The 22,609-nt window shown below is 45.7% G+C and overlaps 3 protein-coding genes across 13 annotated transcripts; all 3 read right to left on the bottom strand.

The window, feature by feature from the left end:
- Positions 1-1,758: 1,758 nt before the first annotated feature.
- Positions 1,759-5,164, bottom strand: LOC4327771 (RING-H2 finger protein ATL79). Its single transcript, XM_015775736.3, has 2 exons — positions 3,949-5,164; positions 1,759-2,644 (listed from the first exon to the last, which is right to left on the bottom strand). The coding sequence occupies exons 1-2, from the start codon at positions 4,082-4,084 to the stop codon at positions 2,010-2,012; spliced, it is 771 nt and encodes a 256-aa protein (XP_015631222.2). The 5' UTR covers positions 4,085-5,164; the 3' UTR covers positions 1,759-2,009.
- Positions 5,165-5,598: 434 nt separating this feature from the next.
- LOC107277552 (RING-H2 finger protein ATL64) lies at positions 5,599-7,704 on the bottom strand. Its single transcript, XM_015793605.3, has one exon. It carries the CDS (start codon positions 6,541-6,543, stop codon positions 5,794-5,796), a length of 750 nt encoding a protein of 249 aa, XP_015649091.1. The 5' UTR covers positions 6,544-7,704; the 3' UTR covers positions 5,599-5,793.
- LOC9266030 (uncharacterized) lies at positions 7,613-21,968 on the bottom strand. Of its 11 annotated transcripts, none has more exons than XR_010740171.1 (8): positions 20,178-20,489; positions 13,952-16,016; positions 12,536-12,783; positions 12,306-12,435; positions 11,975-12,157; positions 11,636-11,768; positions 11,467-11,553; positions 7,613-8,003 (listed from the first exon to the last, which is right to left on the bottom strand). XR_010740171.1 is itself a non-coding variant. In XM_026025026.2 (8 exons), the coding sequence occupies exons 2-8, from the start codon at positions 15,969-15,971 to the stop codon at positions 7,863-7,865; spliced, it is 3,036 nt and encodes a 1,011-aa protein (XP_025880811.1). In that variant the 5' UTR covers positions 15,972-16,016; positions 21,833-21,968; the 3' UTR covers positions 7,613-7,862. The 11 variants fall into 11 exon arrangements, 7 of the variants coding, with proteins under 7 accessions (XP_025880811.1, XP_025880808.1, XP_066164898.1 ...); XR_010740172.1 differs by having other exon boundaries at positions 11,636-11,762; XR_010740167.1 differs by lacking the exon at positions 20,178-20,489 and adding an exon at positions 19,812-19,926.
- Positions 21,969-22,609: the final 641 nt, after the last annotated feature.

Genomic DNA, 22,609 nt, shown 5'->3' with positions numbered 1-22,609 from the left:
CAAATATTAAAAAAATTAAGTAATGCTTAAATAATATTTAACGATAAATTAAGTTACAATATAATATAATAATATATAATTTTTTAGTTAGATGAATGATGAAATGTATCTCAAAAATTCAACGATATTTTATATTAAAAAATAGAGGGAGTATGTAGTTCCCTTGTCGACTTTTACTATTGCAATGGAGATCATTAACTTATTGTTAGGCTAGTTCCCTTGCCGAGCTTTATCTGCTTACCAAAATAATGTCAATTTTCTACTTGAAACTTCGTCTTATTTGTTTTGAGCTAAATGTAATATTTAGATGGTGGAAGAAAATCCTGAATGCTCATGAAAACATCAATAGATGTGGCGATGGAGTCGTGTATGTATGGCTCTGTGTAACATATTTTAAATTATGGTGTCAACAATTATGAATACGGATGAACTTTTCATGAGAATTTAGTTATACCAAGAAGTTTATCATACGTTTCTCTCTGATCACACGTGTTAAGGGTACACTCGGTCACTCGCAAATGTGCATGTTTGAGTCTCCACAATCATAAGAAAAAAATAAGATTTATTTTTCTCCTAAATAAATTGCATAATATAAATATTTAACAACACTATAACAATATGAAATCGTAAAAATAGAAAATTACCATAAAAATTATAAACAAAAATATGTAGAGGTCCCATTGTAGTATTGCATCCTAATGAAACTTTTTAAATACTATGTATCTTTCTGATAATGTTAGCGTCGCAAATATATAACTTTAGGAAAATGGTTAAGTCTATAGTTTTGTGAGAAAAACTCTTAAAATTTTCTGTTGTTTTGCAAAATATACTATTTTCTTTTGTTTTGCAAAGTATGTAGTTTGGTACTGTTACATGTTGCGAAGAAATTGGACTAGTTTAGTTTTGTTTTGAGTTGGCATATCCTTGGACTAACAATACATATCATAGATATGGTTTTTTAAACATTCCAGTTTAGACACACGTTGCTGTCAATGCTTAGTAGTACATGACTAGCCATACTATAACTATTCTGGATAACACTTATCCAGAAATCGCTTTGCTCCAAGGCTTTGATTTCTCTAAATTTCTTCTTGATTTGCCTAAGTTACGGCAGTAGGACGTCCATTTTAGCATAAATAACTGGTATTTGTGTTGACCTCTACGGTTGCTAATACAAGAACCAAATCACTAAATCAGTTTCTGCTTGAAGTACTAAGCTGATGCCTTATCATAAGACCGGTCAAAATATATTCAATAATATACATTGTTTGGAACCTGTCAGTATTACAAAAGGACTGTTTAGTTTTGTCAAAACAGTTTTTTTTTTTTGGCGGGGAAGTTTGATCAATAGTTTGTTTTGTCCAACTATTTCATCCAGCTGTTGCCTGTGGCTATTTGTGTAAACCGTGCTTTGTTCGAGCCACTGATAATTTCACCTGCTTTGCCATTCAAAGGGGCTGTTTAGTCCCAAAAAAACTTTTCTAAAAAACATCACATAAATCTTTGTACACATACATGGATCATTAAAATATAGATTAAAAAACAACTAATTACACAGTTAGAGAGAAAATCGTGAGATGAATCTTTTGAGCCTAATTAGTCCATGATTAGTAATAAAATGCTACAGTAACCAATATGTGCTAATGATAGATTAATTAGGCTCAAAAGATTCGTCTCACGGTTTCTAGATGAGTTATGAAATTAGTTTTCTCATTCGTATCCGAAAACCCCTTCCGATATCCGGTCAGACGTCTGATGTGACACCAAAAGTTTTTATTTAACCAACCAAACAGCAAACAGCGTTACATTTGCATCCCAACTTTACACGAGTCATGCGAGAAACAAATCCTCCGCAAAGCGATGAACTCTGGACACAATGAACTGTCAAAGCCAGATGGACATGGTTGCCGTGTGCCTCCAATTCTTCGAAGTCCAAGCAACAAATGCGGCGACAGCAACCCAACTCTGACGGCGAGAGCTCACACGCTGGCACACGCGCGCTCTAGCGACTAGACACGCGCATCCACATCCTCCGCGGCCGCCGTCGTGTCCGCCACGCCACCTTTGCGCTCCGGGGCGGCGGCGAGGGCGACGACGCTGGCACGGCAGAGCGGGCAGGTGGTGTGCAGCCGCAGCCACCCGTCGACGCACGACGCGTGGAACCGGTGCCCGCACCGCGGCAGCGCGCGGCACTCGTCGCCGTCCCTCAGCTCCGCGATGCACACCGCGCACTCCGCCTCCGCCTCCGCCTTCTCCCCGCCGGACGAGCGCACGACGAACACGGGCAGCGACGCCAGCACGTCGTCCCGGGTCCTCACAGAGACGGCCGCCGCGGCCGGGGGCGGAGCCGAGGCGGAGGACGACGCCTCGTCGTCGTCGTCGTCGTCGTCGCTGCGCGCGGAGGCTGCAGCGGCGGCGCGCTTGCGCGAGAACACCCTCCAGAAGTAGAGGTAGACGAGGAGGACGAGCGCGACGTTGACGACGACGAGGCAGCCCGTGAGCGCGCGGCCGTGCGGCGCCCAGAGCGGGGCGGCGGCGTCGGCGGTGGGCACGGAGTCCGCGTCCGTGTCACCGGAGACGCTCGAGCTCGTTCCCCGATCTGACATGGCGACAGGTCCCAAACTTCCAATTCCAAAGCTAACAGCTTCAGAAAAAAAAAGGTAACCCTGGACAAGAATTCCGGAATCGCTGGAACATAAACAGGAAATCTTTGGATAGAAAAAGAACCTCAATCACGGTGATTGGGGAAAAACTAAAAGGAGAGACTCAGAGGGCAGAAAGGAGAACTCACAAGCAAACAAGCTAGATGAGTACTGTACTAGACATGGAGTGTGTGTGGTCAAGAATGTGTTTGGGGAAATTCCATTTTTTTTTCTTTGTGCTGCTAATGGACACTGTTGAGCTAGGTTTGACTAAGTGTTATGATGACATCAGAGTATCAGATATTGATCGGTTATTGGAGGCCATGAACAGGCAAAAGTTATACTTAATGGATATACTAGTGCCTTAAAGTAGATTTTTGTGGAGTGAATTTCATGACTAGGTCAATTTTAGTAATGTTCTTTTGGGGTTCAAAACACAAAAAAACTACTAGGAACCAAATGCAATCAAAGGATTTAATTAGAGATGATGCTACAGATCAAGGCTACATAAATTAGGACCAACGTTTGATTTGCTCCATTGATTTAGGAAGATCTGGTCAGGTTTTTCTGTCAAAACTTCGGGCGATACAAAATTAAGGCATCGAGTAACGGCTTCTTGCATAAATTGAACTATGGCTTGACTAAAAGAGTTAGCCAGCGTTTAAACCGCTGCTCGCCAACTTGATTTACGAACAGACATTTTTTATTTTTCTACACCATACATGTGAGAACAATATTTCTCACCTTTCTTAGGAAGTTGCAAATATTTGTCAGATAAATTGCAATTTGACACGTACCTGTCTACTGTCTTGCAAATTCGTGCGGACCCTACTAGTCGGTAGGTAGCAAGTAGGCGATCGAACCTGTACTCCTGTACTAGCAAGTTGGGCTGGGCCTTTAGTCATTTAGAGCCCAAGCCTAATGGGCAATATGGCCCATACTCAGCTGTGCGGTATGTAGGAATAAGATCACTTTGACTCCCTCAACCGATCACGGAATCTAAATCGTATCCCTCAACTGCAATACCAGAAATCTTGACCCCCGAACTTGTAAAACTGGTGCAATTTGACTCTCTTGGTGGTTTTGGAGAGCGGTTTCACTGACGTGGCAGTGTTGACCTGATTTTTGTCCCACGTGGCATTGACGTGGCGCTTATGTGGCATTAATATAAAATATATATATGCGAGTCCATTTGTCATTCACCCAAAAAAAAAATTTTATGGGACCCACTGACATATAGGTCCCACATGTCATCATCTCTTATCCCTTCTTCCTCCTCCCTCTCCTCCCTTCTCTATCTCGCCACCTGCATCTTCCTCGCGGGCTCCGTCCTCATGGGCCTCGCCCCCAACTTCGCCACACTCCTCGCCGGCCGCTGTGGCGTCGGCGTCGGCTCCCTTGGCGTTCCTGCACCCGACGCCGCCGGTGCGGCGCATCGTCATCGCCGCCCTGGGGATCTACTTCTTCCAGCACCTCACCGGCATAGAGGTCGTGGTGCTGTACGGCCCGAGCATCTTCAAGGCGGCCAGCATAGCTAGCCGCAACTCGGTGCTCGCGGCGACGATCGGCGTGGGCGTAACCAAGACGGCGTTCATCATCGCCTCCCTTGATGCGTCTCAAGCTGGCGTCCCCGGCCGCTGTAGCCCGCCGCCGCTCCGCCTACTCCAGCAGCGCCATTAACGACACCCTCCCGCCGTTGCCGGAGCCGTGCATGGAGCAGCGACCATCCTTGTCGACGTCAGGAGCGGTTTCCTTTGAGGACGCCAGAGCCATGCCGCTGGGAAAGGAGTTTCCTCAAGTCCGTGCTGGTCGGCGCGTGAAATTTGGACAATTTGTCGTGGCTTATTTTGTTTTGTTTTTTCAATCTTCAATTTCTTGTTTCGAGATGTTGAACTGATGTAGTGGTTTTGGTTTTGAGCATTGTAGGATCTGTCGTCATTGTTTAGCTCGTGTATAGATGTGTCCCAGCACTCCTTTGCTTTTGGCTGCTGCCTAGCGGGCAATATTTGTCCTCTTCCCTATCCCCCTCCGAAGCAAGCCACCCTCTCCGCCATGGTTCCCCTTCCCGACGTGGCCAAACAGATAGAGCTGGAGCGCCCGCGCCGCCGCCGAGGGACCTGAGCTCCCGCGTCCTCCTAGTAACCAGCCAGCTCTGCCTTGGGCCCAGGCGGCTAGCCCTGGTGAGATTTGTGAATGTTTGGTCTCGTCAGTGGCTAGCTCCCCGGCGATGGTCGGCAGCATAGCGGCGGCGGCCATGGCGTAGTCTATCGGGAGGAGGAATGAAGCGAGGGGCATATCCGGCCTCCGGATCCGCAACTCCAACGGCCGCCCGCCCGCCGCTGCCGCTTCGTCCATCGCCCGCCGTCGTCGCCGCCGATCCGGACGCCGCTCCCCACGCGCGAAGAGAAAGAGGGAGAGATAGAGAGGGAGGAGAACGAAGGGATAAGAGAGGATGACATGTGGGACCTACATGTCAGTGGGTCCCACAAATTTATTTTGGGTGAATGATAAATGGGCTCCGCATATATATTTTTAATTTTAATGCCACATAAGCGCCATATCAATGCCACGTGGGACAAAGGCTGGGTCAACACTGTCACGTGTGCGCCATGTCAGCGAAACCGCCCTCCAAAACCACCAAGGGAGTCAAATTGCACCGGTTTTGTAAGTTCAGGGGTTAAGATTTCTGGCATTGCGGTTGAGGGATACGATTTAGATTTGGTGGTCAGTTCAAGGAGTCAAAGTGATCTTATTCCCGGTATGTATGGACAAATGGAGATTTCGCTTTCCCCCAGTTTTGTCATCAGTTCATCACTCATCAGAGGCAGTTCCAACTCCAAGCTGACATCTTCCATTGATCATCATATTGCCCATACATACCATGATCAAGTCAAAGTTGAAGTTACCGGGCAAAGTAAGTAGGAGTAATTTTTTTTTCTTTCCAGGAGACTAGAAGTAACTCAATATCCAAAATATCCATTGATGATCATCTGGCAAAATTGTAAAAAAAAAGTCCAGGACTGGGAGTACAAATCTGGTATACCAACAAATCTATGTACAGTGGACAAACAATCCGAACTCCGAAAAAATCGGTCCCCTCGGCCTCGTGAACGAACGGTCTAGGAACCTTCCGCTGTCCATTCTGTCAGATTCAGAAGGAAGCGGATCGGGTCGAAGCGAAGACCCGCCTCGTCTTCTCGAGATCCGTCCCGCTCGGCAGCCTCCCCATCGCCGGTGCGCTGCCCTTCGCCGCCACAGACGGGGCGTCCCCGGCTATATCGATCCTCACCTCCGGCTGCGCGCCGTCGGCGTCGTACGGCGCCTCGACGTCGGCGCGGCAGAGCGGGCACGTGGAGTTCTCCCGGAACCACGCGTCGATGCACTCCACGTGGAACCGGTGCCCGCACCGCGGCAGCGCGCGGGCCTTGTCGCCGGCCTCGAACTCGGCGAGGCAGACCGCGCAGTCCCCGGGCGCAGCGCCCGCGGCGGCGACGACGACGACGGGGAGCGCGCGGAGCACCGCGGGGTCGAGCCCGCGCGGCGACGGCGCGGGGCCGCCGTCCCGGTCGTCGTCGCCGGCGCCGATGGCCAGGCTCCGGAGCAGGCGGCGTTCCCGGCGGCGTGTGGTGCGGCTGTCGCCGGAGTGCCCCCCACCGCGGCGGCCTCTGTTGCAGAGGTGCAGCACGACGAGCGCCAGGAGGACCCCCGAGAACGCCCCCGACACGGCGAGCAGGACCCTCCCGGCGATCTGGTAGCTCGACGGGTTGTCCACCTGCCCGCCGCCGACGCCGGCGGCCGGAATCGGGAGGTGTTTGTGGAAAGATTCATGGCGCGGGACCTCGCCGCCGCAGGGGAGCGGCGGCTCCTGGGCTCCTGGGTTTTTGTGTTCGCCAGCGCCCATGAGCGCACTGCACTGCACTACCGCAGTTACTAGCTATAGCAATTTCTCGGTAGGTTTGGTGATGTGAGCTAGCAGTGTTTTTTTGGGGCTAGCTCAGTACGTCGAGTTCACTTATGCTTGCAGTTTGGACCGGAATGCCCTCGACAGCACAGCGAGGGAAGCCGAGAAACCCAGAAACCCGCGGGCGAACTGCAGGGGTTGTCTCGGGGTTTTTCACATCCGGCGGCCCGTGCGGGTCACGCTTGGCTTGACTAGGCCTCAGAACGTAGACCGCTCTGCAGGCTGACCGTCCCGTACGTGGTGGAGGTCGAACGGACGGCCATGATGCGTCTCCGGAGCAAGGTAAGCTGGCAAATTGGGCGCTCGGTTCGGTCAAGGTCAGAGTTGACGACGACGACGACGAGTGGCAATCAGGAGTGGCAAGTCTTTGTAAAATTGGGGAGCCGAGCCGTTATTCCACGGCGCGGGGCCGGGGCCCGGGGGCGACTTGACTCGCCGTCGCCGCGGGAAAATTTCGCGGGGGAAGGGAAGGAAACGATGGGAACTGCACGGAGGACGGACGTGGGGCGGTTTCTCAAATCTGTCCGTCGTCGCTAGCGTGCACTCCCTCGGCGTATCGGAGGCGCAGGAAAGTTCGCCGAATCAGCGAGACCGTCATCACTTTGTTCTACGGCGAGCGCGGCAGAGGATGTGTGTAACGCAGCTGCGGACTTATCACACCTGTACTGTACCGATCGACGGAGAAAATATCCAAGCGACCCGTCTTTTCTCACCATTTTTGCTACGCTATGCGCGGAACTTATATGTACGGTGACGTTGGATACTCTTCGAGTGTCACTTTGTGCTTAATAGCGGTGATCTTGAAGAGGCCAGGCGGCCAGCGCAGTTACAGTTGAGTACTGCATTCGATCCGGCCGATCCAGCATCCAGTGATGAAGGATTTGCTGGCCCGTCTCCAGATTATAGCTGAATCTCAGAAGGGGAGATCGGCACAGAAGCGAAGGCATCAGCCGAAGCCGACTGCAGTTGGCTAGCGAAGATGACAATGGTGTGCTGGGCGTAAGTCCGCTGTCAGGAATAATGCACAGTATTGATTTTGTCTTTCATGTATGATCACTCTTTTGTTCCAACAATGAGACCGAACATCACGAATTCGTAATACTTAAATCATATGTACAATCTGAGACAAACTATAGTGAAGTTCAAGTTTAGTTAGGTGAATATGGAACAATCAAATAGTTACCCACATGAAACCTCCTTCCTTTGAACGCACAATATCATGCAACAAAATCACCCTATATCCAACGGAACGGCGAGCTTCACGCTCCAGCTGCTTCACCGATGCTCGGTTGCTTGCTTGACGTGCTGCTCTCTAACATGCTCAGAGCCCTGACGACGATACTCATGGAGGGCCGAAATTCCGCCTCGAATTGTATGCACAGCGCAGCCACAGCAGCCATCTATTTGCCAAACCGAACAAGCAATAAAACACACCCCAAACGTTAATGTGTGTAGAGTAGCTTTTGTCAATTGCTTATTTGACCCCATTTTAAATCATAACTATCAATTTGACCCTACTTTTATAACTACCAATTTGACCCTACTTTTTAGAGTTTGCTTATTTGACCATCATTTTTAAAAACGAAGCTCCCGTCTAACTCTGTTTCCATTATTCTGTTAAGTTTTGATTTAAAATTAAAAAAGAAATGCAACTAATATTCATAATTCCCAGAATACCCTTAGGAAACCCTATCTATCCATCCATCCACCCAACCCTATCCACATTTCTCTCTCTCTCTCCTTGTGGCGGCGACTAGCAGCGGCTGCGCTGATGGCGCGGTGGAGGCCGGCGCCGGCCCTGGTGACGACGACGAGGAGGAGTGGTGGCGACGAGTTCTTCTCCTCTCCTCCACGGATCCACCACAGAGAGGCGGCGGATGGCGAGACGGTGAGCCGGCGTTGGCCCTAGTGACGACGACGACGATGACGAGGAGTGACGGTGACGAGTCCGCGTAGTGGAGCTCGAGCCCTGGTCAGCGGATCCGGCACCGCCGCCACCGCCTCCTCCTTCCTTCTGCGCCTGCGCCAGGGCCGCCGCCATCGCCGCCGCCGCCTCCTCCCTCCTTCCGCGCGCCTACGCTGGCGCCGCCGCATCCCTCATTCCGCGTCCCTCAGCCGCCGCCGTCGCCGCTCCCTCCCTCCCTCCACGAGCCGGCACGGCCGCTCGCTCCCTCCGTGCGCCGCCGCCGCAACTCGCCCCTCCATCTGCCACCACCGTCGCTCCCTCCCTCCGCCCCCTCAGAGCGCCGCCGCCGCCGCCCCATCAGCGCCACCGCCGCAAGTCGCCGCCCCATTGGTGCTGGCTCACCGTCTCGCCGATCCGTGGAGAAGAGAAGAGAAGAGAGAAGAGAGGAGAGAGAACTGACGGGTGGGTCCCACATGTAATAGGGTTAAATGAGTAAGGACAAAAGAGACATTTTATACTTCAGTTAACACCGTTAGATGCCCTTAACAGAACATAGTCATACGGGAGCTTCGTTTTTTGAAAAGAAGGGTCAAATAAGCAAAATCCAAAAAGTAGGGTTAAATTGGTAGTTAGGGTTAAAAACGGGATCAAATAAGCAATTGTCCCGTTGTATAGAGTAGCACTTTGGGAAAGTCATTTCATCCCTTTAACTCTAACAGGATACATCCTCATCACTTGCATACCACTTAACTAGTTAAGGAAAATTCTTTAAAGTTTTGATAGGTAGAACATTGTGTTATACCACTTCACAAACATCAATTTAAAATTAAGTTGTACAAGTTGAGAAAAAAAACAAATTTGACTATGAGTAGAGGTGTAGAGCTCGCACTACCTACCGTAAGTTTGTTATTTCTCTTTCCTTTTTTAAAATCTATAGGTTGCGTTTGGAATTGATTTTTTTTATGATAAGTGACTATATTGTGTCAATATCAGCATATTTTTTTAGAATTTTTGTTGCTATTTGATTTGTTTGATATTCGAGAAGTTAGGATAAATAGGAGGGAGGGGGGGTACATTTAGGGCTGGACGAAAAACTCGTAGCTCGTTAGCTCACTCGGCTCGTCACTAGCTCGGCTCGGCTCGGCTCGTTGTGAATTCCTAACGAGCCGAGCCAATGTTTTAGCTCGTTAGTCATAACGAGCCAGCTCGAGCTGGCTCGCGAGCAGCTCACGAGCTAAACGAGCTGAGGTCAAAAGACAGCCCAACAAAAATATTTGGAGGCCCAGCCCAACTAGACATCAGGTATATATGCATAGAAACCCTAAATCCCCATCCCATTATCGATCTAGATCCTAGCCTACGGTCCCAGCGCCGCACCCTCGCTCCCCCCGTCTCACTTCGAGCCTCCAACGCTCCCAGCGCCTACTCGCCCTCCCCCATCTCACCAATCTCGCGCTGCCGACAGCAGGGTCGTGGCCGGCCGCGGGCTGCCCTCCATATCTCACCGTCGGTCATCGCTCGGTGAATGGCCGGTTGAAGACCCCGAGCCTATATCCTCGCCGCCGTCGGCATCAGTACTGATCTGAGGCCGTCAACATCGAGCAAGCTTGTATTCCAGCCGTTCTGTTACTTCTTTCATTGCCGCCAACACTGAAGACCGGATCTGTTGTTTTCTCTCTTTTTTTTGTTTTATTGGCTTGTTTCATTTGCAATTTTCATAGTTACTATTTGATATTTTGGTACTTCTTTGGGTGAATCGCTGATTGGCTATAGATTGGAACATCATATTATGGATATATGCATTTGCTTTATTTGTTTCTGCCATCTTGCTCACTGGATTGATATGTGCTAGCTGTGTACTGACTGAACCTTGCAGTTTTATTGCTCTGGCTCACGAGCTTAACGAGCTGGCTCGAGCTTTCCAACGAGCCGAGCCGAGCCAGCATCCTAGCTCGTTAGGATAACGAGCCGAGCCGAGCCAGCTCGTTATCCTAACGAGCTAGACCGAGCCGAGTCGAGCTGGCTCGCTATCCAGCCCTAGGTACATTCAATTAAAAAAAAGGAAGGGTAAGCCCATATTACCCCCTCAAATATCTTGTTTGCCTAAAAGATACCTCTCAACTCAATATACAGGTTATTATAGAAAATAATCTCTCTTAGATACTTTTGCACGATTAAATAACCTTAATGGACCCTACTATCATAGATACATATACAGAGATGATTCACCAGATCGTTTGGTCATGAACTGTCTCTAATGGCCCTTGCGTGGTATTTCCTATAGGATACAACTTGCTTAATGCTTATGGTGCTTTATTAGATTCGGAAGTACATCCATAAGAAACTGTACATTTTACTTGAACTTTATTGAGTATAATTCAACAAAGAAAAATTAAAAGAAAGAGTGATTGGTAATCTACCTCTGGTCACGCAAACTTGTTTTGGTTAATGGTCCTTTTAAAATTTATTGTAGTATATTTATAGAACCCAATAAATTGCAAAATTAATTAAAGAAAGTATTTCTTGAGACAACTTTGTACTGTTATTTTCATGTATATAGTAATATATAATTATTTAAAAATGTATGACACTCAAAATTTTGAAAGTTTGAATATAAATATAATATGTCCATAATGGGACTTGTTCGTGTGATAGACTGCTGAGGGTTTTATGTGGATTAACAAGGCCCTCAACTAACCTGCGCTTCCTATCCTCATATCTAACTTTACATGGGAGCTAACCATGAGTTACATGTGCAAAAGAAACCATCTGTTTTTTCAAAGTGAAGAACAGAAACAGATTGTTTGACCCTACAGATAATTTATGCTGACGAAGTTCAGATTCAATGTAGGCAAAACATGATCTCAAATGAAACTTCCCGAAATTCTTATGCAATTATGATGTAAAAAAAATTGTGAAACACAGACAGTAACATCCAGGCTTAGGAATATTATTACCCTGGCAACAGCCTTGAGTGGGAATGCTCGTCCAAGCTTTGGATCTACGCATTGTTTCACCTTGTCTTTACTAAGCCTTGGTGTAGCCTGCATCTCATTATCAACAGGTTAATTAGCTTCTTGATCCTATGAAGAAATTAGATCAGCGAATGCAAGCATGCATGTTTACCCATTTTACAAGGCTCATCTGGCCACGCGGAAGTGTATGATCAAATACTTTGCGACCAGTTAAAAGCTCCAACAATACAACCCCAAAGGCGTAGACATCGCTCTTTACACTATACTGTCCTCTCAACCTGCACCTAGCAAGAACCAACGAAGGAAAGAGCATATCAGTAGGAGGTAATGCATGCCATTTCCAAGCCAAGGCTCTAGTGTAACAATCTGAAAGCATGGAAACACTGTGTTGCATACTCTGGTGCTTCATAGCGAAAAATCTGTGGAACTACTCGTGTATAACTGTAATCATAATCTTCAACATGAAGCTGCTTCGAGACACCGAGATCACCTATTTTCGCAACATCATTGCCAAAGAGAAGTATGTTGCTGGACTTGATGTTGGTGTGGATGACAGGAGGCACGGCCTTCTCGTGGAGGAACTCAAGCCCTTTTGCAGCAGTTATAGCAATCTTCACTCGCTGCACCCATGATAGAGGTGGTCTTGCTTGGGCTCCTGTGACACCTTCTCTACCTGCAAATAATCATAAACTCAAAAAAATCAACTGTACTCGCCAGGTATGGTAGATTAAAAAATATTCCACACATCAAAAAGTTCAATTATATCAACGAAATATCATATTGTTTCAGCTATTGACCTACTGTCTTTATGTATTCCTTACCATGAAGAATATCATGCAAGGAGCCCTTTGGTGCATACTCATAAACAAGAACATGATTTTCCCCTTCAATAAAATACTCATGAATTTGGACAACATTGTCATGCTTCAACATTTTTGAAATGGTCGAAACCTGCAAGACACATGGAATTCAGAAAGAAATCCTTGCTTCTAGTACTAATGAATGAAGCACATTAGCCGAAAAGGTAAAAGGGAAAGGCACGCCCCAGGACCTGCACTATAGTTTCTTCATTAGGATTGAGCTTCTTTACTGCAGAATTTTTTCCATCTTTAAGCACTCCAAAGAAAACTTTAGCGTGTGAGCCTTCTCCTATTAGGGAATTGTTACTGAAGTTCCTAGTTATTTTCTTCAGTATGTCCAGCGAAATGGTCGACGCAGAAGTTGGTGGAGAAGGAATTTTGACATCATTGTTGACAGGGGTAGGGGCTATGTATTGGCTAGGTCCATTATCGCCACAATCTGCATTGAAAAGACAGAACAAGATTTAACAGGCTAAGTTGACTGCTGCCCAGGAGTATTATTATACCTGAAAATTTATCTGTCACTATTTGATTTACAATGAGTATCATTATACCTGAAAATTTTGGTATGAGAAAACCTAAACCTTAAAGCTGTTGTTGTTATGGGCTAGGGTTCATAAGGGGATAAACACCGTCGGGAAGATAGCCAGGTGACAGTGGCCGGCGGCTGCAAGGGATAACCGGATGAGAGTGGGACTTAGGTTGGGGGAGACTGATTCTAATTCATCATTTAATCCAACTAATGATACATTTCATCCTATATAGATGGAGGGAGGACCCAATCTAATCCAACGGACTCTAACCAACCAAGCTACCGTACTGTGTGCAAGGGTATTATTATTAGGTTGCCTTGGGCCTCGGCCTCTCCGGCCAATGTCAATATTTTTGAACAATGAATTATGGATGAATAACAGCTGTCACTAAATGTCAATATTTTCTTCTGTCATCACAATCATTTACCATCTTAAATTTATAACAATTTACTAGTAAAAATAATAAAAATATATGTATTATAGAGGTACTTCCTCTACTCAATTTTATAAGCCACATGCATGTACTTCAAAATTTGTATTTTTTTTACCTTTATAGGCTACATATATACTTCACGGTATAAAATGTTACAATTATATTTGGGATTTCAAAGTTCTTTTATATGAACAAGGTTTTTGTAGCTATTAGCAGTAGAAATGTATGAGAAACATATGGTCAAGTTTCAGTTTCGAATACTGCAAAGTTAAATCGTGCAAAGGGAGTATTTACCTTCACACTTTTCTACTTGACGTTTTGAACATTGACACGGTCTCCAATGCACATGTTTCATCATTATTTTTTAAACTCGTATTTATAAAATTATTAAGTAGTTGTATGAAAGTATTTTTTGTGACCAATCTACTGATATTATTTGCTCTTATCAAATCCTAATATTGTTGCAATTCATGATTTAAAATTTTGAGATTTGACTGCAGATATTCTAGATCATGTACTTGAGAATGGGGTACAATTTTTCAAAGTACTTTTTGTTAATACAAAGTGGTTAAAGTCTTAAAATTTTGATTGCACAGGATTCCATGTGTTTTTTCTGCAACTTACTGGTGCAAGATGTATACCTTTTGCTTGTGGACCCATGAGCTTGCTTCTGATACTCTGAGCTGCAGAGATGATCCGGAGACGGGAAAGAACATCACTCATTTCTGGTCGCATTTGAACATCAAGTTTTAGGCACTCAACTCCAATAGCAATGGCTTCATGAAGGAAACACTTGCCTTCCTCGTCATAAACCTTCTTGACAAAAAAGTCTGTTGCACTATGGTCTATTCTGTAAGTATCAAGGAAGTCTGTCGTAAGCATATGAGCCTGTCCACCAGACTTGTATTTCGCTGTCTTCCAAGTAATGAGTTCCAAAAGAACAACTCCAAAGCTATAAACATCAGACTTGGGGTTGAACAGATGATCAGAAACATCCTTTGGGTCTAAATAATATTTTTGTGATCTTTGGTCATGAATACAATCAACAGAGGCAGTACATTGTTGCACGGCGCAAAGCCCGAGAAATGTTGATAAGTTGGCATTGAAAACTTTTGGCATGAAGTTCTTGTCTAGAAAAATATTGGCTGACCTAAAATTTCCGAACAGGCTTGTGCCACGCGATTCAGGATTTTCAGCTAAAAATGAATGGATATGAACCAAGCCCTCTAAACACTGGACAGCTATTGACAAACGTACATGAAGAGGAAGTTTTTCCGTGGAGCAGATGATCTCATAAAGGTTTCGGTTAGAGAAGGAAATATGGCCATTATTTACCTGGGATAATTCACAGCAAGATTCATACACGCACTCTGAAATGTATTCCCCTAAATGAAAGCCAGCAACATTAGCGACATTTTTGTGATACTTCTGGCATAGTATGCCCATAGTCTTCAGAAACACTTCTCGGTCGGTTTTTGAAGATGTACTCACTTGTTTTACTATAACTGCATGAACCATGCCAAGAACTCCATTGTATAGACGTTCATGGAATTCTTCCCTAAAGGTCATGCTGTAGTTTCTTGTCATATGCTTAATTTCCTCTTGTTTGAAGATATTTAGATTGCCAAATTGGCGTCCTGCTGAGCCTTCATTCTTTGAGGGAGTTGAGTTGTTTGGTGTACTTGTATGTTGCTGAGTCAGATTCCCTTGTTCTCCCTCCAGATCTTTCCTAATCATTCTTAGACTGGTTGCTACTTCAACCATTTCAGGGCGCACTTTAACATCCCTCCTCAAGCATTTAACTGCCAACTTCCCAATATCTTCAAGGAAGTTCATGTTTTGTTTATCGTTGATTTCCTCATCAAACAAATTCATCACTTTCTTCCCTTTTTCAATGGCATCAGTGAAACTTTGAGCAAGGGTGATGGTCCCATCCACTGCTTTCTTTCTGGTGATTATCTCCAGCAAAACCACTCCAAAGCTATAAACATCACTCTTTGGGGTTAGAATTCCATTCTCGCAGAATGCAGGATCAACATAACCTATAGAACCAATGATATTTTTGGTATGTTGAGCCCCATTAGCACAAAGCAATCTTGCTATTCCAAAATCAGATATCTTTGGTGAGTGGTTTTCATCTAACAGTATATTAGCAGGTTTCACATCACCATGAAGAACAGGACTATACATTGAATGCATGCACCATAGCGCTTCAGCAACCTCAATAGCAATGTCTAAACGTTTGTACAAGGGGAAAGGAACACACCCCTTGGTGTTGCTGCAGTGGAGGACATTGTCGAGGTTCCCATTACAGATAAACTCCATAACAATCATTAGAGCATTTTCCTCCGTGCAGCAGCCCAAGAGTCTAACAACATTCTTGTGATTTATTTGAGAGTGCACTATCACCTCCTTAGCAAATTCCTCTTTCAGGTTCCCATGTATGTACCGCTTAACAGCAACAGGGCATCCGTCGTCTAGAATTCCTTTGTAGACCTCACCGAATGCTCCCTTTCCCAGCATGATGCTATACCCATTGGTGATGTGCCATACCTCATTTTTCGTGAAATATCTCAGGCTATAGTTGTTGTCCACTCTTTGAAGAACCACATGCCCATTAGTCTGAAGGAAACTTTTGAGATTATTCTCTTGGCAATCCATGCGTAAGCCAGCTGAAGAATTGGAAAGCAACAGGTGGTTGCCTGCCTGCATAAACAAGGTCAAAGTCATGTTAGTTTGTGAGTTGGAACGAATCATTTTATTTGATTCACTGAAGAATGTTAACAATGCATAACATGCCAGGGAAATTGAAATGCCAAACTGAATTCCAGGACATGGATAACATGCCAGGTTGTCCTGTGTAGAATACTGAAGAATGTTAACAATGCATTATTTGATTCACATGATAGTACTTAAGTTGTTCTCTAAAAAAAAAAATCAGATTCTGACGATTTTCGACTGGAATTGCTATACAGCACCAATATAACAGTGAGCCTTTTTCTCCCTTCTCTGGAACTGCTATACAGCACCAATATAACAATTTCTCACCATGGGATAACATCATAGGTCGTGCATTGGCCAGCCCTTCTTCGACTCCGGCGAAGAGTATGGCCACCGCGCGCGCGCGCCGCGCATCTCTCCACCGCTCCACGTTCCGGCGAACCCGCCTCCAACGCCACCACAGCTGAGGAAACATCCACTGCATCTGCATGCTCACTCTGACTTAACTAACTGGCACTCGTCCACATTCTTTTCCTTGCAAAGAGAAGCGCAGTAAGAGCCGCCTTCCATACCCTCTGCCGCGTCGGCCTTGGAGGCGGCAGAGGGTCGCCGGAGGTGATGGTAAAGGATACAGTTGAGTAAGACGGCGGAAGAGTGGAGAAGAAGGCAGTGGGATTGTTGCAAGAAGAGGGGAATTGGGAATTTGGGATCAGGCGTTACATGGGGATGGGGAGGAGCCGAGGAGGGTGAAGATTAGGGATGGCAACGGGTCGGGTCGGGTCGGGTACGGGTAGAGCAAAACCATGCCCGAACCCATGCCCGTCGTCGCCCGCCCAAACCCTACCCAGTAGGATTAGCGGGCAAAACTCTGTGCCCGTACCCATGCTCGACGGGCACGGGTATACCCGGTGGGTACCCAATGGATCTCACATGAATAGTAACTCGAAAGATACATAATTTAACAAAGAGAAATAAAATCAATAATTTACCAAATTATCAGTTATCAACAATAATTTGAATGACATCACAACTTATTATTAGTTAGTATCACAAATGAACCAAGAGAAATGAGTATAAGAATTAAGAGATAAGTCGAAATTAGCTAATACATATGTATCGGGTCGGGCATGGGTTACCCACAGGCAAAAAATGAAACCCGACTGTTGCCCACGATGTCTACGGGTTTCGGGCGGGAGTGCCCACGGGTAAAAATCACACCCACGCTCGTGCCCGTTGGGTCGGGTATCCGCGGATACCCAGACCCATGGGCAAAATTGCCATCCCTAGTGAAGATATTGAAGAAACAACTTGGAAGGTACGGACAGGTGTTAAACATTCGAGAGGCATTAGAGTTTATCCGATTACCCAAAGCTTTTTTTCTTTAAGCCTTATCGGTTACCCATATTTTCTAATAAGCCAAAATAGTTTATTAGAGAATAAAAATTAATTTATATATATATATATATATATGTTCCTAGCGACTTAAAACTCAATATTAAAATATTACGTTGAAAATATCTTAAAATTGAATTTGAAAATTAAAAAAAAAGCGAGGAAACTAGCGTGGAGCTCCTACATTTCACTATAAAAGAAGAGAGTTGATCCAGTTTAAACTGGATCAAAAACCTTACAACGACACGATTAATTTATGAAAAAATGGCAAAACCTGGCATTGATATTTTGAACCTAAGAACAACAATCCAATAAAGAAAAAACTCCTAAAATGAAGTCTTCAAGAAGAACACACTGACATCTCTCGACCCAAATAAATTTAAGGTTTTCACCCAAAGAAATCCCTTGGTGTGGAGTTGAATGAGGGCTCCAATAGCAACACCTTCAATAAGGTGAATAGCGCCCAAGAGCGTCATCGTTGCTAACACCGGCAAGCCAAGCAAGGCTTTCACCTCGGAGTCCCATCCAACCATAGTGTCCTCGGAGTCCCATCCAACCATAGTGTCCACAACGGAAGCCACCAAATTCCACCTGTACGCCGAAGGTACCTGCACTATGCATACCACCATATGCACACCGCAACGACATGCATAGCCCGGACAGGCGCCGTTGACAACCTACTCTACCGTCTAGCCGAACCGTCGGCGCCATCAGACAGCCACACAGGCTACCCAAGATCCACCGAGCGACCCCATCGTTGTCGCCGCCACGGGCCCACGGGGGACCAGCCTCGCCCGACCCAGACTAGGATGCGCCGGATCTAGACCTAGAGGGGCAAGATCTGGCCATCCCCCTTGCTGCCTTCACCATCGCCACTGGTCGCCGCCACAACAAGGGATCCGGCCTCTCGCGTTGGAGAGGCGTCGGATCTTGACCTAGGGTGGCCAGATCCGGCCGTCCCCCTCACCACCTTGACCGCCGCCGCTGGCCCTAGAACGGTGGGAGGCTGCCAGCGTCGGACGTGGGGAAGAGAATAAGGCTCAGAACCGACGTCTCCCGAGTCGCCTCAGATCTAGAGAAAAAGAGGAAGGGAAAAAAAAGAGGGAAGGAAGAAGGGGAAAGGAAGAGAGAGGGAGAGAGAGGAGGGAGGCCTGCTGCCGCCGGGCACCACCGCAAGGGGTGGCGTTGCTGACAGTGGCGAGGCAGGCGAGATGCGCTAAGTAGGGCCTTGTTTGGAAGATTAGCCCAGGGCTAATTTTGAGAGCTAATGTTTAGTCATGAATTGGTAGGCTAAACATTAGCCTAGGGTGGCATGTTTGGATCCATGGGCTAATTCAAGGCTAAAAGGTGGAGAGAGAGAGTAAAAAGAGAGGAAAGAGAAGGAGAGAGGAGAGAGAGAGAGCTGCTTTTTGATGGTCCCCACACAAAATTAGCCCCATTAGCACCCCTTGGAGGGGCTAATGTTTTGAAGGAGGCTAATTCACTTTAGCCAAGAATTAGCCCACCTGTTTGGATCCTTGAGGGCTAATTCAAGGCTAAAAGGTGGGGACTAATGTTTAGCCCATGTTACCAAACAGGGCCTAGGTGGGGGAGTCGGCTTTCGCCTCCCAGGTCGGTGAGAGAAGCGACACGGGAGTCAGTTCGACAATGAAAAAAAAAAGGCTTTGGCTTGTTAGGCCAGCCTAAAGTTTGAATTGTTTTATTTTTATATTCATGAATTATAATCTGGGATACCTTTTTATTACTCCTAAAGTTTTAGTTTGAGCCATCCTTTTTATCCAACATTTTCTGTTTTTGTTAGGTAATTTTGTCTTTGTGTCATTTAGGACCACCACATGTAGTTCATTCTATGTCAAAGGTCACTCTACATACATTTTTGAGAGTTCATTGGAGTGCAAAAACCAGTTTAGTCGAGCTCATCGATATTGTAAACACTTTAGCTAATATGTTTAGGATTTGGCTAAAGGGTTTATAATCTAGACTAAAGTACCAAATCTTTATAGGGATTGCGGTGTTGTTGTGGGCAATGTGGATTTGTAGAAATAATGTGGTCTTCAATGGCTCCAATTTTAACTCTTACTTGCAGGTTATTTTCAGGGGAACATACTGGGCTCGACAATGGTTATTGTTGCTTAAAGAAGATGAGCACGATGTGATGAAGGAAGGATGCAAACTGTTAGAGACATCTGTTATGCACTTCTTTGGTAAAGATGGATGGAACCAGTGGCGAATCCAGGATTGAAATAGAGGATAGGCTCAACATCGAAGAACTAAAGTTAATTTACGGGGATGTGCTAATTTCTTAAACATAAAACAATAGAAACAAAACACAGGATCCTTTTGGACACTAATTTTTCGAATTCCATTGAAATGACCTTGAAACCTTACCATCTAATGTCTTCGGAAAAAAAATATGGTCAGGTACTCTATTTGGAGCATTCGATAAATATGCCATCCTCACTTCATCTGTTATGTCAGGAGAAAAAATAGTAGGCATTCTTTGTGCGGGATCAGCAAAAATTTCATTACGATCAAATTGTACTTGAGGCTTCTTTGGTTGATTTGTGCTCTCATCACTTGGAATTGGATGGGTACTACTTAAATTGATTTGCTTGCATAATTTAACAACGTTTTTTTTTTCTTCTCCACTGCAAACCTAAGGATAAATCAAAACTATGAATCATGAAGCTCAAATCTTGTAAATCCCATCATCTAGCTGCTGCTGTTGAAAACAGAGATGAAGTGATGACTCACCGCTAGCGGCTTGACGCTTGCTCTGCTAGCTGCTGCTACTTGCCCCACTGCGACGATGCCTGATGCCCTTTGATGGATGGATGGCCTGATGGCCAGATCTGCTAGCTGCTTGCCCCTCGTCGCCCGGTGCGCCTCTACGGCGCTGCGCCACCGCCTGTATCTGCCTGCCCGTGCACAACCTCTGCCTGCGCCATGCTGCTCGCTGCCGCCGCCGCATCGCCGCCGGCCCGCCGTCGCCGGTCACGCCGCTAGACGCTAGGTTGGTGGCTTGTGGCGGCTTGCGTGATTGAGGAAGCGAGAGTCGAGGGAATCAGCGAGGCGGAGAAGATGGGCTATCCATGAAGTGACGATGTCAACTGGGCCACAATTGGGCCTAATACTATTTTTGTGCGTGCGTACCGCTTCGCTGGCCTTCTTTCTCGACGCCAAGCGCTGCCGCTGTTCATCTTCTTTCCCGGCGAACGCCGCCATGATTTCTCCCGATGGTTTGTAAGATGAGCTATCTAGTTAAAAAAGTTTCGCAAAAATTGGAGGGGGGCTAGAGCCTGATGGAGGCTACCTGCTAGAATCGCCACTGGATGGAACATGAGAAAGCAATTGAAGGAGTAATATGGTCGTTAGTTTGTTTGGACGGTCTTTTCACTTTGAAAGGCTTTGGAGTTTTTGTGCTCTTTTTAGTTTTATGTAAGGTGCTTGAGCCTTTGTGCTAATTTTGTTTGTGAACTTGTGTGTATGAAATGAGCTTGTTCGCTCGAATTTTTTTGGCTGTATACACCCCCGTTAGTGTAGAAGCCGGGTTTTATAAATTCCTATTATCTAAAAAAATGCATGCAGGACATCGTGCAGGAGCTACCGAGCTAGCATTTGATCTTTCTAATTCCAATGGATGAACTGAATGGCCGGTGCAATTAATATTGGATCGGTATCAGGCTTTACAATTCCGACGAAAACTAGTCAAATTCCACGAAATTTCGAGGTTTCGATGAGGCTCGAAAGTAGAAGCCATTTGAGATTTCGATGAGTTTCATCCAAATTCAAAAATTTGAATTGATAAAAAAAGGAAAAAAATCAAAAAAATTTTTATAAATAGTATGATATTAATAGAACCTATTGGGATATAAATTTTTGAAAAAAATGATGTATTCTGTGTATTTACTCAAATTTATGAAAGAAAAGAATAACAAATTAAAAAAGAAAATAATTTCAGTTTACATTTTTTTTTACCGATTGAAATTTCGATAATTTCGCTAAAGCCGACCGGTTTTCGCAAGCTTATCGTTAAACTTAAGGAATTTGTATTCAAATTTTAGTTTATGAAAATTGTTCATAATCTACCGGCTTTCCACCGGATTTCACGAAAACCGTCATTCCGCCAGAGCCCGGATTTCACGAAAACCGTCGTTCCGCCAGAGCCCGAAACGGAAGGCCATCTCCGAATCGTAAATCCTGATCGGTATTCGATCGGCTACCAAACCAATTTCTCGTGATATATGCCCATACCACATAAGATGTACATGCGGTTAGACCAAATCTCCAAACCCAAATCACCGATGATACGAAATAATCATACCAAGAAAACATAAATATGAATGAACGAACGGTGAACAAGATATGGTATGGAGGACAGAGTAAACTGCTCTGCCACGATGATGTACCTACTGTCTTCTCGTACATTAAGCCTAGCTCCTGTTTCGGCCGCCGCCTAGCCTGATCGGAGACGGAGATGGAGACGACGACGGTAGACGCAAAGTCTTGCGCCTTGGGAATGGCGGACAACCGGAATACCGCCACAATGATGGTGGCTACGCATATAAAGGATAGTCAAACCGTTATATATTTTAGATAAATTAAGTCTGCTTAGTGGGGAGGACTGCATTAAGGATGAGCTGGGAGCTAACCAAACTTGACTTGGGAGCCGGGGCCCTGGGGCGACTTGACTCGCCGTAATTTCGCGGGAAAATTTCACCGCGGGAGGGGGGGGGGGGGGGTTGGGACATGGGGCGGTTTCTTACGTCCGTCGTCCACTCCTGCACAAACCCTCTGCAGTCTGCACACCCCGTTTACAACCCTAATAGTTTTGGGTAGCAAATCGGAGCTACGAAGCGATCTTTAGTCCCGGTTAAAATCACCTACCGAAACTAATTTTTTTCATTTTTTTTTGCATATTGATTTCTAACCAAACTCAACAATAAAATCATTCACATTCAGAAAACATCACAAAATCATCCACAAATCAACAAATTCATATAAACATCACAAAATTATCCATATCCACATGTTAAGGATAAAATTAGGTGTTTTTTCACGTCAACACCACATCACAAATTTACAGATCCAAACACATCACAAATCAACAAATTCATAGATAAATCAATAAAATCAGCAAATTCACATATCCAAATGCTCGTCGCCTCCTTCGCCGCAGGGAAGGG

Source organism: Oryza sativa, chromosome 1 (assembly GCF_034140825.1).
Source record: "Oryza sativa Japonica Group chromosome 1, ASM3414082v1".
Classification (NCBI taxonomy): Eukaryota; Viridiplantae; Streptophyta; class Magnoliopsida; order Poales; family Poaceae; genus Oryza; species Oryza sativa.
This window is presented reverse-complemented; position numbering and strand designations above follow the sequence as displayed.

What these genes read in the sequence shown, in the direction of transcription:
- LOC4327771 (XM_015775736.3), bottom strand. Translation starts at nt 4,084, where the DNA reads ATGACGATGCGCCGCACCGGCGGCGTCGGGTGCAGGAACGCCAAGGGA. An exon ending in AGCCCGCGAGGAAGATGCAG is followed by an intron (nt 2,645 to 3,948) that starts GTGGCGAGATAG and finishes TTTTTTCTGAAG; the next exon opens with CTGTTAGCTTTGGAATTGGA.
- LOC107277552 (XM_015793605.3), bottom strand. Translation starts at nt 6,543, where the DNA reads ATGGGCGCTGGCGAACACAAAAACCCAGGAGCCCAGGAGCCGCCGCTC.
- LOC9266030 (XM_066308799.1), bottom strand. An exon ending in TTTCGCTATGAAGCACCAGA is followed by an intron (nt 11,769 to 11,880) that starts GTATGCAACACA and finishes GGTTCTTGCTAG; the next exon opens with GTGCAGGTTGAGAGGACAGT. An exon ending in CACTCAAGGCTGTTGCCAGG is followed by an intron (nt 8,004 to 11,466) that starts GTAATAATATTC and finishes TTTGGCAAATAG; the next exon opens with ATGGCTGCTGTGGCTGCGCT.